This window comes from Coregonus lavaretus (genome assembly GCF_964263955.1).
Source record: "Coregonus lavaretus genome assembly, chromosome: 27".
NCBI classification, from domain to species: domain Eukaryota; kingdom Metazoa; phylum Chordata; class Actinopteri; order Salmoniformes; family Salmonidae; genus Coregonus; species Coregonus lavaretus.
This window is the reverse complement of record NC_140014.1, coordinates 1,621,631-1,640,536: the sequence shown is the minus strand read 5'-3', so window position 1 is coordinate 1,640,536 and position 18,906 is coordinate 1,621,631. Positions and strand designations below refer to the sequence as shown.

The 18,906-nt window shown below is 41.6% G+C and overlaps 1 protein-coding gene across 1 annotated transcript in view; it reads left to right on the top strand.

The window, feature by feature from the left end:
• The window catches only part of LOC311102860 (bifunctional glutamate/proline--tRNA ligase-like), an 83,830-nt gene that overhangs the window by 53,898 nt on the left and 11,026 nt on the right, over positions 1-18,906 (top strand). Inside the window, exons 16-23 of the mRNA XM_084144308.1 lie at positions 42-154; positions 4,207-4,318; positions 4,712-5,074; positions 14,907-15,140; positions 15,370-15,594; positions 15,812-16,039; positions 16,327-16,580; positions 18,536-18,587. Of these exons, the coding sequence (XP_084000434.1) occupies positions 42-154; positions 4,207-4,318; positions 4,712-5,074; positions 14,907-15,140; positions 15,370-15,594; positions 15,812-16,039; positions 16,327-16,580; positions 18,536-18,587 (1,581 nt within the window). The remainder of the gene's footprint in view (positions 1-41; positions 155-4,206; positions 4,319-4,711; positions 5,075-14,906; positions 15,141-15,369; positions 15,595-15,811; positions 16,040-16,326; positions 16,581-18,535; positions 18,588-18,906) is intronic.

The window sequence follows — 18,906 nt, the reverse complement described above, 5'->3', positions numbered from 1 at the left end:
TTTTCCTCACATTCCTCTCTCCCATCCTTTCTTTTTCTTAGCTGGAGGAGAAGATGCTGGGAGACCCATGTCTGAAGGACCTGAAGAAGGGTGACATCATCCAGCTGCAGAGGCGGGGCTTCTACATCTGTGACCAGCCCTATGAGCCAATCAGGTTTGTCCTATCTTCTCTTCAAGGTCTTCATTAACTTTTGACTAGTTTTGGGAGGGATGCATGGGTGGGTGAATGGTGAGTTGGGTAGATTGATGGATGGATGGATGGTTGGATGCAGACCTGGGTTCAAATGCTCTTCGAAATCTTTCAAATACTTTGAGCATTTTCTTAATGCTGCCTGGACTCCCAGATCGGCAGGGTTTGAAGTTTGGGGTAGGGTGTCAGGTGACTCGACAAACAATGGACGGTAGGCGAGAATAATACATTAAAAAAACAACAGTGATCAAATCAATTTTCACTAAATGTCAATATTGTGGTCTTAAAATGCATAATTAATCATTTGAAAACATGAATGTGGAAGTTGTTAACCATGTCTAAATCCCAATACTGTACGTTATGATATTTACACAATATGAGCCCAAATGTAAAGCAAGTGCCGTGCTAAGAACGTTACATTCTGTGGGACAGCCTTTTTTAGGAAACCTGTGAAATCGGTGTGTTCATATTTGAAATTGGTATTCCTCACTCTACCAGAGTAAGATCGATGTGACATTGTATTGCCAACAAGTATGGGGAAGTCCTGAGGGTGTTTTACAGTCATCAGACGTCCTTGGACTGAAATATAAGGTACAAAGTTTTAAGAGACATGAAAAAAACATAGCAGGTTACAAAGTAGAGCTTCGTAGCTGCATTTTGGTGTGTGGCTTGTCAGGGATTGGTCCAAATTCACATGTCGTCACCCGTTTTCAAGATGAGATGCTAGCTAGCTGTGCGAGGGAGTGTTTGTTGGCTTGACGCTGTTTGCTGAGTTAACACTCTGGGCAAGAGGCAGCACTGCTCTGCAGTGGCTGTATTGTGCCAGCGGCAAATTTTGTGATTGATGGTTTTATTATTTCAAGTGTAAACTTCCAGAATTCAGTAGCTACAGCCCTACAATCGATAAAAACATAGCTAAATACCAGTGAATTGAAAATGTGTCCCATCTACTTGCTGTGCAGGTGGCAAGCAGGCAACTCAATCTAGTCTCGACCTAGGCTAATTATTTGATGGAAATTGTGCATTTTATCCTCATCAACACCAAACATAACATTACAATGTAACCCAACTCAGGTGTAGGCCTACCTTAGAAGTAATCTATGTTATTAGACGACTAGTGTAGCCTTCTGTGTTACGGTTCAGACTTAGTGAGAAGTGTGTGTCTGTGTTAGGCTGTATGGGTACGGAATACAACATTACTGTGATATACAGTGTATTCAGAAAGTATTCGGACCCTTTTACTTTTTCCACATTTTGTTACGTTACAGCCTTATTCTAAAATTGATTAAATATTTTTCCTCCTCAGTCTACACACAATACCCCATAATGACAAAGCGAAAACAGCTTTTTTAGACATTTTTGGAAATGTATTCAAAAGATAAAATACGTACCTTATTTACTTAAGTATTCAGACCCTTTGCTATGAGACTTGAAATTGAGCTCAGGTACATCCGGTTTACACTGATCATCCTTGAGATGTTTCTAGAACTTGATTGGAGTCCACCTGAGGTAAATTCAATTGATTGGACATGATTTGGAAAGGCACAGACCTGTCTATATAAGGTCCCACAGTTGACAGTGCATTTCAGAGCAAAAACCAAGCCATGAGGTCGAAGGAATTATCCATAGAGCTCAGAGACAGGATTGTGTCAAGGCACAGGTCCCCAATAACACAGTGGCCTCCATCGTTCTTAAATGGAAGAAGTTTAGAACCACCAAGACTCTTCCTAGAGTTGGCCGCCCAGCCAAACTGAGCAATCGGGGGAGAAGGGCCTTGGTCAGGGAGGTGACCAAGAACCCAATGGTCACTCTGAAGGAGCTCCAGAGTTCCTCTGTGGTGATGGGAGAATCTTCCAGAAGGACAACCATCTCTGCAGCACTCCACCAATTAGGCATTTATGGTAGAGTGGCCAGATGGAAGCCACTCCTCAGTAAAAGGCACATGACAGCCCACTTGGAGTTTGCCAAAAGGCAAAGGCACCTAAAGACTCTCAGACCATGAGAAACAAGATTCTCTGGTCTGATGAAACCAAGATTGAACTCCTTGGCCTGAATGCTGAGCGTCACGTCTGGAGGAAACCTGGCACCATCCCTATGGTGACGCATGGTGGTGGCAGCATCATGCTGTGGAGATGTTTTTCAGCGGCAGTGACTGGGAGACTAGTCAGGATCGAGGGAAAGATGAACGGAGCAAATTACAGGGAGATCCTTGATGAAAACCTGCTCCAGAGCTCTCAGGACCTTAGACTGGAGCGAAGGTTCACCTTCCAACAGGACAACGACCCTAAGCACACAGCCAAGACAATGCAGGAGTGGCTTTGGGACAAGTCTCAATGTCTTTGAGTGGCCCAGCCAGAGCCCTGACTTGAACCCGATCGAACATCTCTGGAGAGACCTGAAAATAGCTGTGCGGCGATGCTTCCCATCCAACCTGACAGAGCTTGAGCGGATCTTCAGAGAAGAATGGGAGAAACTCCACAAATACAGGTGTGCCAAGCTTGTAGTGTCATACCCAAGAAGACTTGAGACTGTTATCAGTGCCGAAGGTGCTTCAGCAAAGTACTGAGTAAAGGGTCTGAATACTCATGTAAATGTGATATTTCAGCTTTTTATTTTTAATAGCTTAGCAAAAATGTCTAAACACCTGTTTTTGCTTTGTCACTATGGGGTATTGTGTGTAGATTGAAGGAAAAAAAACAATTTTATCAATTTAAGAATAAGGCTGTAACGTAGCAAAATGTGTAAAAAGTCAAGGGCTCTGAATACTTTCCGAATGCACTATATAGCCTAACTGTTACTAATAGGTAAATAGTTACCCTGCTTTTTGTTCACGATTATGTAATCCCAATTATATGTACTCTGTTATCACCCATGGTATGTGTTCCCGGGTGTCCCCTTAATCCATAGTTTAAACATTCTTCATTGCTAAAGCGTACGGCACTGTACACTTTAGTTATTTTATTTTCTTTATTTTCCAGTACATAACCTGTTACCAATGCTGCTACTGCTCATCATGTTTGTACTGTTACTGTACACTTATGACCATATAAGTCGCCCTTGCTGAACTGAGTACCATATTAATAATGCACCTAGATACTAATATTTGATTTGTGAGAGAGATAGAGAGACTCCCACGTTGGTGTGTGTGTGGTTGCGGGCGGTGCAGTTGCCGTACCAGGTGGTGATACAGCACGACAGGATACTCTCAATTGTGCATCTGTAAGAGTTTGTGAGGGTCTTAGGTGCCAAGCCAAATGTATTCAGCCTCCTGAGGTTGAAGAGGCGCTGTTGCGCCTTGTTCACCACACTGTCTGTGTGGGTGGGCCATTTCAGATTGTCAGTGATGTACGCCGAGGAACTTGAGGTCTTTTCACCTTCTCCACTGCAGTCCCGTCGATGTGGATAGGGGCGTGTTCCCTCTTCTGTTTCCTGAAGTCCACGATCAGCTCCTTCGTTTTGTTGAGGGAGAGGTTATTTTCCTGGCACCACTCCGTCATTTGCATTTTAAGTGAACATTTGCATAATCTTGAATTTTATTTTCATACGTTTTACTTTTATTTGAATCAACTCTGTTCTACATCAGCCCTGAAAATGTCATAATATGACAACCATATCTTGAGATATTGGATAAAACATGTTGAAATTAAGAATCCAGACAGGTGACTTGGTGCCATTTTTGACTAAGGATTAACATTGACCAGTCCGCAACCCTTTTGGACCTTTTCCGATCGCTTGAAAATAAAATATCTCAGCAATGGAAAGTCTTATCCTCATGAAATAAAGAACCACAGTTTCATTTTAACCCCTAACACCCTACTATTGGCTCAAAAATGCCAGTCGAGCTCAATCAAGAAAAGCTAAAGTATTTGAAATGATTTAAAACAAGATTTGAACCCAGGTTTGGTTGGGATGCTACATTTTCTAAATAGATATCACAATGACTCTTCGAAATGAAGCCCTACTACATTGTTCCAGTGTGCTGGTATGAGTAATTTTACCCTGGTGTTGTCCCCCAGTCCCCACAGCTGTAAGGAGAGTCCCTGTGTGCTGCTGTACATCCCCGATGGCCACACCAAGGAGATGCCCACCGCCGGCTCCAAGGATAAGAGCAAGGCCGCCACCACCACAGTGAGTATTGTTACTTACCCGTCTACTATAGTTACACTGCATTAGGAAAGGAGAGAGGAACTAACTACAGGCTCATCTCAATAATCTAAAGTTATTTCCTCTAGTTTTCTTCTCCCCTTCATCTGCACTGGTCCAAAGATATAGGATATAGGATGGCTGATGCTCACCAGACAATTTTCTTTCAACTGTCCTGTTCTTTCAGATTAATGCAGATAGGAGAGGCAGTTAGGAGAATTGTAGACTATTTGACAAGTTCGAATCATTTTAGATTTTTCAGATGCACCCTGTATTCTTATATATTAATGTAGATAATTTGATTATTGTAGTTTTTTTTAAATCGCTTTTCTGATGCCTTCTCTTATATTTTGAACTCCTTGTCGTCTCTCCTCTTAGCCCGCCTCCCCAGCCAAGGGCAAAACCGCCCCGGTCTCTGCCCCAGCCCCCACTGCCGCTTGTGATGCCGGCGCCGTTTTCTCCGGCATCGTGGCTCAAGGCGAGAAGGTGCGCGATCTGAAGACCACCAAGGCCCCTAAGGAGGAGGTGGACAAAGCGGTGAAGGAGCTGCTCTCACTCAAGACCCAGTTCATGCAGCTGACTGGCCAGAACTACAAACCAGGCATGGCCCTGCCCGCCAGCTCCACCCCTCAGAAGGCAGCAGCCCCCGCCCCTTCTTCTGTCTCCGCCTCCTGCCCCTTTGCTTGCGTCACCCAGCAGGGGGAGTTAGTGAGGAAGCTGAAATCCGAGAAGGCTCCCAAGGTTTGAGTCTATTTTTCTCTTGTTTATCATTTGGTGCAATAACATCCCAAAAACCTGACATCAAATGCAATTGTATTGTTGCGGTAACATATTTCCAGATTTGTAGCTCAATTTTTTGTCCCCCACGATGAAATTCGGTGACTATGGATCTGTGTATGTCCGTTATCACGTGTGACTAATGTACATACTATCTCAGACACCACTGGCCCGATATTGACGAAACTTGGGTGAATGATGCATCTTGCCATAGAGATCCAGAATGTACAGAATTACACTGATTGAATAGGGAGCGTCGCTGCGCAGCTATTTTCAGGTCTCTCCAGAGTCCGGGCTCTGGCTGGGCCACTCAAGGACATTCAGAGACTTGTCCCGAAGCCACTCCTGCGTTGTCTTGGCTGTGTGCTTAGGGTCGTTGCCCTGTTAGAAGGTGAACCTTCGCCCCAGTCTGAGGTCCTGAGCGCTCCTGAGCAGGTTTTCATCAAGGATCTCTCTGTGCTTTGCTTTGTTTGTCTTCGTTCGCAAAAAAAAAGAGAAAAAAACACCACTATGCTTTATTGGGAAGACCACCAAGGCAATACCGATATCCAATATTTTCCTAGCCAAAAAACCCGATACCGATATTTAAAATTTTTGTGGCCTTTTTAAGCATTCTAGTACAGTTAAATAGTTGAAACAAAGTGTCATATGTTCAGTTAGGAACAGATTTTTTTATAACTTGTAAATGAGAAAAATTACTAATCCATTAATGTATTTTATTGCACAACAGATATTCATGACACAAATATTTTAGCTGCCCCGCGTTACAATGATGGTTCATTTGTTGGTGGCTCTTCTTACTGTCCAACTTTGACTGTATGGAGAAACTTAAAAATGCTTTGAAAGAAATATTCTTTTAAACTAAAATGCTGTTAATCATTTTTGCTTTAACTGCTTGAAAAAATTACTGTCTCTAGGCTATGTCATAAACTGCTATAAATGGCACAACATTTCAAATGTGCTCAACTGACCTGACTAGTAAAATGCGAGCGAATGTACATCTCATCTTTCATTTAGGAACTTAAAAAAAATAAACAAAATTGCTTTGTTTTAAATTAAATGAAAATCTTGACCTATACCAGCCATGAATAAACAACAGAAAAGCCATTGGGCTTAGAGTCAATTTTGTTCCAGTGACTCTAGATGGCTGGGTTACAATAGGACTGCCCATTTACAATTTTAACATTTGGGGGAGGTTTTTCTTCACAAAGAGGACCTGCTCGGCTTTGTCACGAGAGTCTGTTCTTTTTTCGTCTACAATGTGTGAATCTGCACTGAAAAGGCGCTCACTGTCCATACTAGTACAGGGAGCACCAAGATACTTGCACACAGCTTTAGCTAGGATGGGGAAACGGTGCTTGTTACTTCTCCAGTATCCAAGTGCATCTTCATTCCTGGGAATAGTAGGTTCTGTCAGGTATGCTAGTCACTGTGTCCGTTTCCATCTTGTCCAGCTGTGTCTGTAACATTTCACGTAAACCCTGTTTCTTGTCTGCATCGAAGTAGCGGTCCTTGTACCTAGCATCGAGCATGGTGGCAACACAGTAAAAGAGGCTCAGAGAGAATGCCACCGAATCGCTTGTTCACAGCCTCTAGTAGAGTACTTTTGCAAGTTTTAACCCCACGGTCTGTGTCGGCAGTTTTGTTGAGCAGGCGTTTCAATGCCATGACAGATGGTATCACGTCTGCTGCAGACGCAGTTGGTGAGCTTATTTCTCGAGTCAGTTGTTCGAATGGAGCTAGGAGCAGTGGCGGCTCCTGAAAAAATTCTCAGGAGGGGCAATTTTTCTGATGATTTAGGTGACCTACACACATTTTAAAAAAGATATGTCCAGCAACAACATGAAGACAGGGGCAGCATATAAGTCAATACCAGAAGCATTTATTGACTGATCTGGGGAGATGGATTCCAGTTTCTGTGACAGATTATAAATAATCTCTGATGCCTTTGTTATATTAGCTTTTGGTTGAATGTACTGTCGTAGTAAATATATAATGTTATAGCTTGGTCTGACTAAAATCTTGTGCATGACCCATTTTGTGTTGGGCGTTTGTTTTCAATCAATGCTGTTCCTATCCTATAACAATGGACAAAAGAGTCCTATCTTGTCAGCCTTGTCAGCAGGTGGCCAAGGACAACACCCACGCCATAGGTCTCTCAGTTCTTCCAACTCACGAGTTCTTGCTCTGAGGACACACACACACACACACACACACACACACACACACACACACACATCATCACTGATAACACACACACACACACACATCATCACTGTTAAACACACACACACACACACACAAAAATCCCCTCTCTTTAGGCTGAACATTTGAAGACAGAGAACCCGACTCAGAGCCAATGCAACAGTGGAGGGGACCTCGCCCAACTCATCAGGACCAATCAGAAGATCAGAACTACTAGATTCAACCTACATCATTTATTGTATAAAATGTCTGCACACAATGTTTTCGGGGCTCTCTTCTCCCTAAGAGTTTGACGAACGAGTCCGTGCACGCGATTCCAGATATCTTTACCTCTGAATAAACTGCCTTTATTATACCATATCCACCCTGTCCAAAGTCTCTACTTGGTCTCAGTTCTCCAGTAAACTTGTGATTATCAACAGTACACAACGGTAACAAACAATTGGGGGAACTCACGGGGCAGATAGTAAGGTCGCAGTGACACAGAAAGCAGTTCAATGTCGGGGTACAGAGTCGCTCTCTTACCAGGATCGCGGTCCGCTCTGACCAGGGTGAAGCCGGCCGGCTCCACTTCTCTGTCCGGGACTCTGTCATCCAGCCAAGTCTCCCAGCTGTATTGGGATTCCGCTGCCAGCAGCGTTTTCATTATTTAGTCCGTTCGTAGCGGGTATGTACACGATCAACAAGATCAGTCCAAAACCAACCACTGGAAATCCATGGTTGGCAGAATGTTTGTAAACTAAGTCTACAAATTAAAAACATAAAATAACGCCACACTGCAGGTCGCAACAGAGACGCTGCTAGCCGCTATTGTCTTAGTTACGTTCATGGTTACGTCACGTATGACGAAAGCGCGTAAGTGCAAGCCCACAGACACCCATAGAGAATGTATTGAAAGCTTTGAAATTTGAAAAAAATAGATTTTACATGACAGGCTATGAGAGACTTCTGGGCGATTTTCAACTTGACTGAAATCGCCCCAAAAACGGGCGGGGCCATTTGAAGCACGACTTTAGCCTGATTTGACATTTAGTGGCTGGCAGATCAGACGTGAACACTGATAACTACTGTTGCCGTGATATAATTGATTAGAAAAAAAATCCCTTCCTTTTCCCGTTTGGCAGTGCGTCGCCCATATCGCCCTATTGAACAGGCCGTCCCTGGCTAGGAGTGTGTTCATGTTTTCAATGAGTGTCCACTTGTTTGTACTGATTGTTGCAGCTAACTCATAGTCGGCTGCGTACACGCCAAGCACTCGTTTTTGTTCCAGCAGGCACTCCAAGCTGCTCCTGTATTGCTTGCAGGCGGCTGTATGCTTGCTGTGAGTGTTTAAAATGACCCACTATCTTCCTACCTGTTGCCACTGTGTCAGATATAATGCGTTGGGCCAAAACACCTTCGTTCACAGCCAGTTGCAGCGTGTGTGCCATGCATGGCAAACTGGCGACTCCGCATTCTTCCAAAGCCTTTGTCATGTTACGTGCATTATCACGTAGCACAGCGTGTACTTTGTTCTTGGGGATTTTCCAAGTTTCAAACATGTTCTCAAATACCATTGAAATGGCAGCAGCGGTATGAGAACCAGCACATTCTTGAGCATGCAATACGGCTTTCCTCAGTACGAAATCCTCGTCGACCCACTGTGCTGTCAGACTCGGCATGCTCATGGGGCTGACATCGCTGCTCCAAATGTCAGTCGTGAAGCTAATAACAGTGACGCCCATAGCAAGTAGCTCATGGATGTGCATTTCAACAACACTGTGTAACTCCAGTAGGGCAAAGTCTGAAAAATAGCGCCTACTTGGTAGTGTGTACTGGGCTCAAGGTCCTCGACCAGTCGGCGAAAGCCAACATCATCCATGACAGAGAACGGTTGATTGTCAAGGGCAATGAATTCCATTATTAATGTATTTCGCCTTTGACTTACTCTTTCAAATGACTGCTCGACTTGAACTTGTTTAGTTGTTGGAAGTGTGCGCTTAGTTTTTTTCTGCTTTTGTTCTAAGTAGTTGCTGAACGTCTGGGGGTGATGCACTTTCAAATGAGTAATTACGTTTGTGGTGTTGAAAGATTTCACTTTCTCCCTTCCTTGGGAAATAATAGCAGCACAAACGTTGAATATGGCCTTTTTGTTATCTTCCTTTGAAACTTAAAAAAATATCCACACAGCAGACATTGTGGGCTAGGTTAGGAATGCTGTGTTTCACGTTTTGCGCTGTATTTTTCATGGCGTCATTACGTCATCTACCTACGTTATACAGGTATGCACGTCAGCTTTGACATCAGTTTTGCACGTCGGCGTTAAACTATACATAGAACCAATGCCGATGTTGGCATTTTTAGCTAATATCGGCCGATTCTGACATGCTTACCGATATATCGTGCATCCCTAAAGCTTTATAATATGGAAAGGTGGTACTCAGTAATGTGTTGTATTGGATTTGCCCCAAATATAATGCTTTGTATTGTTACGTTCCCACAAGACAAACTCAATATGTCCCTCACAATAAAGGGAATTTAAAAAGAAAATCACTGACAACCAAAACAAAACAGAAAGGTGCTCATAAGGGGTTCTGAAAGGCACCCATGTGGGTGCACAATGAAAGTTGGCAAAGCCACTAGTAAGGGGTTCTAAAACACACCCACCATGGATGCCCACTAGGTTTGCCTCCGAATAGACAAACTAAACTTTTATGGTTTGAAACGCAGCCAAAGTTGAATTCATTCAGCCAGCCACCCCTTGTGGTGGTTTAGCATAAACACTTTTGCATACTTCTTATCCACTGCCATAGATAGACACATCTTTAAGTTGTACCGAAGAAGTTAAACAGTTTTGTATTTACTGTCATATTTATAGAGGATGTAGTTGCTTTTTGGTGGATATGCAAACCACCAATGTTTTTTAAATAATGTAAATGTACATTTTTTTAAGAAATCAAGGGCGCTAGAAAACCACAGCAGGAAATGTAATTTGAGAATAATCAGATTGGATCATGTAATCGAAGCTGGTAAACCGACAGCCTATGTAAACTTGCTATGTAAACTTTTCTACAAATGTTTTGGTCAAGAGAAGCATGGTCCCATGAACAGGCGCATAAGCCTAACAGCAACAAACAGCACAGGTATGACAGAATATTAATTTTATGATCTGCCACAGACTTTGCAACTCATAATTGATTTGCTTCTACCAAGACTAACTCTGTCAATGCCTTACTTACGTGTGGAACACAAAATAGATCTATAGCCTTTTCCCCACCCTCAGTTATAGACCAAATAATACAGATACAAACAGAACCAAGTGAGACATTATTTCACTTTTTTTTTTTTTTCATATGTGACAGCGCACAGCTGCTTCTTTGACTCCTGAGTTATTAATTTGTATCCACCCCCTGTCTGTCCGTGGCCGGGTGTTCCATTCACATAGTTTTTTCTCATTTTCTTTTGACCCGCCTAGACGGGGCCCACTAATGACCAAATCATGATCTGTTTAATGGTTTATACTATGTCCATAATGATATTATTTGGTTTCACGTGTATTTATTTTTATTTCATCATTAATGGTTTTGTTTTATCCTCCTTTTCTAGTCCAGTAGAATTGATTTGATATTTAGATTATGGGACAAAAAGAGGGCCCTGTGGATGGGCTATTTGTTCTTGTCATGTGACAGACCTGCAACTGGATGCAGAGCTGTTGGCGTCTACCAGAAAGGGATGGTGTAGATATTACGATTATAATACAACTGCAATATAATCATGAGTATTCCCTTTTTAGTGGGAGGGGATGGGGAGGTTTATAGTTGCGACCTGGGAAGGGCTCTTGGGAAATTTAGTTTTTTTTACATATTCTATGCTGATTGACTACTCATCTATTGACTTTAAAATGGGATTGTGATCACTATTAAATTTGCAACAAAGTATTTTCCCAATCTTTAAAGGGATAATCCACCCCCAGAAATTAAAATCCTTAAACTCCTGTCAATTTGGTGAAATCCTATGACCTGTGTAAAACAGAAATTCCCAGACGATTTGACTTCTAAGTGGTCCGCCTGTGAAAATCAGGAAATCGTGTAGGAACGCGTCATGGCTATATAATTCTCGTCACTGGAGATATGGGATTACACAATCACATTTCATAATGCTTTTAAAACAATTACCTCCACTCTAGCTCGCCAAATCAGCCAATAGATGGTATGGCCATACTTGTCTAGAACACATCCATCCATTTATATCGTTTATAGCTCAGTGGCAGAGACAAACTGCAAAATGAATTCTGTGAGGTAGACCCGTAAATTGATAGTGCGGTTTTAGGCGATTTTACAGCTAGCTAGCTACTTCACATGCTGATATTGACTTTGGTAGTATTGTGTGTAGCTATGTTTTCTAGCTAGCTAGCCAGCCAGCCCAGGGAGAGAGAGAACATTGCATTGTGGGTTTTGTAGTAGACTTGAGCTGCAACAGATTTCCCAAAATTATTACGACACAATGAAACATTTGTTTACAAAAAATATTGTTTTCACGTGTTATTTAACAGTGTTTAACACTTAATAATAGGAATTAGTGGTTTGGGGTGGATTATCCCTTTAATGGTTAAGTCATCTGTGCTTTCTTTGAATTTACAGGGTATAAATGAAAATAATAAACGTACTAGTTGTTTTGATATTATGAACAGGAAAGCAGTAGACATTGCCATGCTCCGGGAAACTAATATAATGAAGGATGATATAAGAAACTGAAAACAACAACTTTAAGATAGCTGTCTTCTGCTAATTATAAAACAAAGGGGGTAATTATTGTGTTTTGCTATAATCTCAAGTTTCATATACATTCACCAAGGGAATGATCAAGAAGGAAGGATTGCCTATGTGAAAGGTATTTCTTCTGGCATTTTTAAAAACATTTTTTCTGCATATATTCCCCCAACACATACAATCATTTGTTTTTTGTTTCTTTATCCCAAATACTTGCTGAAATATCGGATTTTCATGTGGTCTTGGGTGGCGACTTACAATAGGGAGTGCATACATTTTTTTACTGGTTTCCCGTGGGAATCGAACCCACAACCCTGGCGTTGCAAGCACCATGCTCTACCAACTGAGCCACACGGGACCAGATATATTTAGTGCATAATCCACAGCTGAAATATACTTTTTTTATTCCGCTAGCCACCAATCCTTTTCAAGGATGGATTACACACTACTTTCATCACAGTTGGTGCATCTACTTCAGAAGGAGGAAATGTACATATGTCTGTCTGATCCTCATGCAGATTATCTATAACCAATGCTCCAAATCGAGTCACAAGGTGGAGATTTAATCTCACTCTTAAAAATGTGAATTTCTGTAATCAATTCAGGTCTGATTTACAGTGCCTTCAGAAAGTATTCATACCTCTTGACTTAGTCCACATTTTGTTGTTACACCCTGAATTCAGAATGGATTACATAGATTTTTCCCCACACACACTACCCCATAATAACAAAGTGAAAACGTGTTTTTAGACATTTATGCAAATGTAATGAAATGCAGAAATGTCACATTTACATATGTATTCACACCTCTGAGTCAATACTTTGTAGAAGCACCTTTGGCAGCGATTACATCTGTGAGTCTTTCTGGCTAAGTCTCTTAAGAGCTTTACACACCTGGATTGTGCAACATATTATTATTTTCAAAATTCTTCGACCTCTGTCAAATAGGTTCTTGATCATTGCTAGACAACCATTTTCAGGTCTTGCCATCGATATTTAAGTAGATTTAAGTCCTGTAACTCGGCCACTCGAACGTTCACTGTCTTCTTGGTAAGAAACTCCAGTGTAGATTTGGCCTCGTGTTTAAGTTATTGTCCTGCTGAAAGGAAGCCTGTGTCTTTGAAGTGACTGGGTCTATTGATACACTATCCAAAGTGTAAATAATAACTTCACCATGCTCAAAGGGATATTCAATGTGTACTTTTTGTTTTTACCCATCAATAGGTGCCCTTTGTGAGGCATTGGAAATCCTCCCTGGTCTTTGTGGTTGAAATTCACTGCTCGACTGAGGGACCTTACAGATAATTGTATGTGTGGGATACAGAGATGAGGGAGTCGTTCAAAAATCATAATATTATGAATGCTAGTATTCTATGAACTACTCTAATTGCAGTATATGTGCCTGTTAACCAATGAGCCAACAAGAAAATAAAAAGTATATTTAAAAAATCATGTTAAACACTATTATTGCACACAGTGAGTCCATGCAACTTATTATGTGACTTAAGTTTTACTCCTGAAGTTATTTAGGCTTGCCATAACAAAGGGGCTGAATACTTATTGACTCAAGACATTTCAGCTTTTAATTTTGAATTAATTTTGAATTATTTTGAATAACATAACGCCACTTTGACATTACGGGGTATTGTGTGTCGACCAGTGACCATAAAGCGCAATGTAATAAATTAAAAAAACAACTAAATGTGGAAAAGGTCAAGGGGTGTGAATACTTTCTGAAGGCACTGTAGCTTCCTCTTAGCTAGTAAATTACTCAATAATGATAGTCTTGCTGACATTGTTTCCATTGTCTGACGATGGTGTTCTCTTGCATGACCCACCCACAAACAATTTACAATTAAACATTTCTATGAAAAATTATACAGTTCAATATACCTCAGACGGCATGAGCCCCTTTTTTAAGGGCAGTCTCTTGATGCACCTATAACGCTCAATGAACTACACGATGCATTGAAAGACATGGACCCGAGGTAAATCCCCTGGATGGGATGGCATCCCACTGGAATTCTAGTTAACCTTTCGGTATGAACTTGTCCTGATATTATTAGAAATGGTACAAACATCTATTCAAATGATGCTCCTTCTCCAAATTGTCTGGTGTGTTCTCAAATAGATAGTGAAACCTATATGCACATGATGTTTGGTGTTTTGTCAGTATTTTTTTGTTTTTCAATTCTTTATCTATGTACTTTTTGAATATTATTGCCTGTCTGTGATCTGAACCCCTCACAGGAAGAAAAAAAAAAACATAATAAAAAGTTGGCCACAAAAAAAATTCAATCATTGAGAGTATCTGTTAATCCTTTTGGAGAAAAAAACACACACCTATTTTCTGCCACATCTCCAACAGAGAGGAATAAGCTAATAAAAATATTTGGCCCCAAAATATATTTTGACATGATTCCTCTCGTCCCTCCTGTGGCTAGCGGTCCTTTTTAGTGGTATTTTTAACGATGTATCACAATGTTTTATGGGTACTTAGTCACGATAGGACAAAGGTTGACATCGCCCAACCCTATTGTGAGCTATCAAGTTTTGATTTCCAACGAGAGAGAAAACTTCTTATTTTTTTCTTCTCATTAATCCACGCAATTTAAGTTTAAATAATTGGCCTGGGGGGCTGCATCATTCGTGGGGGACGACATGTTTACTGTTGGCTTGTTTTTAATTGATTACATTAGATTTAGAATCCTGAGGTGAAATAGCCTCCACAATTTGTAGTTCCTCCAAGTAGAACATTTGAATGTATTTCTTTGTTTTGAGGTTTTCCTGCCAAAAATATATGATAAATTCATTTTTTAAACTCTCTCTCGTTTTCTCTCCAGGACCAGGTTGATGCTGCAGTCAAGCAGCTGCTGGCTTTCAAAGCTGAGTTCAAACAGATCACAGGACAGGAGTACAAGCCAGGGATTATCCCTCCTGACACTGCTCCAGCCAAGAATGCCCACACTGCCTCATCCCCCTCATCCCCCTCCTCCTCCTCACCCTCAGGCCTATACGAACGTGTGACCAAACAGGGAGAATCTGTTAGGAACCTTAAATCTAAGAAAGCACCCAAGGTAAGGAAGAGAAGTGTTCAGTAACGCTTTACTTTAACCCTGCAGGTATTGGACATTATTATGAGGTTATAATGGATTGTAAGACTTGTCATCAGCATGTATGACACTATTATTTATGTATTATCTCTGTATTTGCTATATACATTTTCCCCATAGTTCTTTCATCCCTGATTTAAATAAATAAAATCTCCTGCCTAACCTCTGTATTTGATCAATCACTCCACAAAAGGACCAGGTTGATGCTGCCGTGAAGGAGCTCTTGGCCTTGAAGGCAGAATACAAACAGGCGACAGGTCACGACTACAAGCCAGGAGCTGCCCCAGCCCCTGCTCCTGCCCTAGCCCCAGTCCAGAGCAACCCAGCCCCCACAGCCACTTCTGGCTCAGGCATCTATGAACGTGTGACTCAGCAGGGTGACCTGGTGAGGAAGCTGAAGACCGAGAAGGCCCCCAAGGTGAGACCAACAGGAAGGGATGATAGGTTGGCATTCATTAGGCACAAGTTGGATGAAATGCGTCATAAAAGATTGAATGGACATCATGCCTGCTCTATTACAACATTTCTATCTGCAATATTCTTTATTTTATAATATGAACAGCTTTATTCATTCATTTTCGGTAGTTGAAAAGAAAGTGACATCAACCCTTTTGTCTTTGTCCCCTCCCTCTCAGGACCAGGTGGACGCCGCTGTCAATCAGCTGCTGTCATTCAAAGCCGAGTACAAGCAGGCGACTGGCCAGGACTACAAACCAGGCGTGGCCCCAGCCGTCAGCCCTGCCCCTGTCCAGGCTAGCCCCGCCCCCCAGGCCCAGTCTGGCTCCTCCCAACAGGCACTCTTCACTCAGGTTGTCCAAAAGGGGGAGCTAGTGAGGAAGCTGAAATCAGAGAATGCTCCTAAGGTAAGTGGGATTTCATTTCACTTTGTAAACTATGACCAAAAATGTTGGCGAGAACAAGCTATTCAGATGAGGAATACTGGAGTTTTGGTGCAGGTACCTAGTGTAGCTAGCTAGTTAACATTGGCAACTTTAGCTACTTGTGCAAACATATTTATTATATAAATATTTGCAAAAAATTATGAATCAGATTTAAATCTTAATATTGTGATTTAGGGATAGCCCTAAATGCTAGTAGAGTGATGAAATGCCACAGGCAGACTAAATAACACAATATAAAATGCCACCAGGACCAGGTGGACTGTGCCGTGAAGCAGCTGCTGGCCCTGAAGACTCAGTACAAGGCCCTCACCGGAGAGGACTACAAACCTGTGGCTGCCGCCGGAGCCTCGAGCAGAGAGGACAAGAACCGCAAGGACCGAGAGAACAAATCTGAGAAACAGGGAGGAGGAGGGAAGAAGCAGCCAAAGGGAGAAAAGAGCAAGGAGGCCTCGTTGGGAGGCACAGGGGGAGGAGGAGAGGGTGGTCCCAAGAAACAGACACGGTGAGAGGGGTGGATGGAGGGGAGGGCACAGGGATGGATGAATAGAAATCATTGGTACTTTAATGGAGTGGAGATTTGAAGATAGCGGGATGGATGGCAGAAATGAAGGGAGATGGAGAGATAGTGTTTTTGAACATAGGGGGGGGGGGGTACTGCTGAATGGATGTGGTCCTGTATGGCTCAGTTGGTAGAGTTTGGCTTTTGCAACGTTAGTGTAGTGGGTTCGATTCCTGCTGAGGTCACCAATACGAAAATGTATGGCAGCAGACATATTATGATATTCTTATCTGAGTGGTTTGACCTGCTGCGCAATAAGCTCAACACATTGCTCCTAGAGTGTTATCGCACACAGTGGCATACTGTCAGGGCCTTCAAAGCATTCAGAGGAGGCCTAATAATATTAAAATGAAAACTTGTGAAAATTAATTGTGTTCCGTGTGGTGATGTCTCTGATGGGGAAGGGAAAAATGAAAAGTGTAATAGCTATTCAATCAGGATCTTGGGAGAAATCTTCCCACAATCCACCCAGCAGGGCCTTCAGAAACTAGATTGAAGGCTTCTGTCATTCAATTGTACTAAGGCAGAATTTTGGATTGACAGCATGATTAGCCAAGCCGATTTGTATTATTTTAATTTTTTTAATTTCCACAGCTTCCGTGCCCTCTAGCTAGCAAGCTTTGACAAACGTCACCACTGTATTAAATCAGCCAGGAGTTGTTGCTGAATTTTAGCAGTTTTCTGTTTAGCTAGCTGAAATAAAGGTGGACTATTGTAGAACGCTTCTCTTGGATTTAAAAGCGAAGAACGGAACATCTTATGATTGACCATTTAGCTGGACCGGAGGATACATTTGTGGTGAGTGTTCTCTCTGTTCCATATAGATGAGTTCGATTAATCGATTAGTCGATCGAGGGTAATTGAACATTTGGTAATCGAAAACAACCAATTTAAGTGATTTTCTATTGCTGGACACTGGACAGAGAGATGACTCTAATTCAAAATATGCGTGGCCTTTCCCCCCGCAATAGACAAGTAAACGTATATCTAGTATTCATGCACACATCGGACTATATTTTGCGAAGAAAACTCAAATGTATTAGTTTAAAACTAACGTTGATTAATCCCCCCTAGCAAACATAAACTAATCGATTCTGGAAAAACTTCCGTTGAACTCATCCCTAGTGTTCTGTATTTTTTTTTTTTTCAGCTTTATTGCTGTGTTATCTCTTTGAAATTGTGTGAGTTAAGTTAGCTAGCTAGCTAACAGTTTGTGGATTTCAACCTTGTCAGCACAATTATGAAAAGTTAAAAACGTATTACAAAGTGTATCGATAGTTTGTTTTATCTAATACTAATTAAGTGCTGTAATTGCGTGTTTGACTTAATCCAAATGAGCTGGGTGTGTATTGCATTTTTAAAGACTGATCTCATGCATGTAATGGTGGTTTGAGATGGCTGGCTGTGGCCAGATGAGATTGTTGGGCTGTGTGTGTGAACGTGTGAAATTTTTCGACTAGACTCGAGCTGGCCAATATGGAGCTGTGCCAGAGAGAATTTTGGCTGTGTATTTGTGCTGTGGTTTTTGTCATGAATTACATAGGCTATTTGGCATGATGATTTTCTTGGGAGCCATGCTTCTGAAGGCCGAGGCCCAATAGGCACAGTCTGCTACTGATCACACAACGTAAGCCAAATGCAAAAAAGCACAGATCAGAAATAATAGCGTAAACTCACTACAGTCTGCACTGTGATTTAATTGGAACGTTTTCTTTAATACGTTATAAGGAGCTGATTATTTAATTAAGTTAAGTAAGCTGAACAATGCATGCAAGGTTGCCGTGTTTGGAATTTGCATTGGATAATATGCCTCCCATCGATTTCATTTAGCAAATTTCTCACTGCCATTTGCTCATGCAACATGTCACCCTAATGATGTATGTATTTTCCTAATTCAGACTGGGGCTGGAGGCTAAGAAGGAGGAGAACCTAGCTGATTGGTACTCTCAGGTGAGTGTGTATATGTATACTGTACATACAGTGCCTTCAGAAAGTATTCACACCCCTTAGCCTTTTCCACATTTTGTTGTTACAAAGTGTTATTAAAATGGATTTAATTGTCATTTTCTGTCAATGATCTACACAGAATACTCTGTCAAAGTGGAAGAAAAATTCTAACATTTGTAAAAATTCATATTTATGTGAAAAATAAAACACTAATATCTTCATTAGATAAGTATTCAACCCCCTGAGTCATTTCATGTTAGACTCACCATTGGCAGTGATTACACCTGTGTGTCTTTCTGGGTAAGTCTCTTAAGAGCTTTCC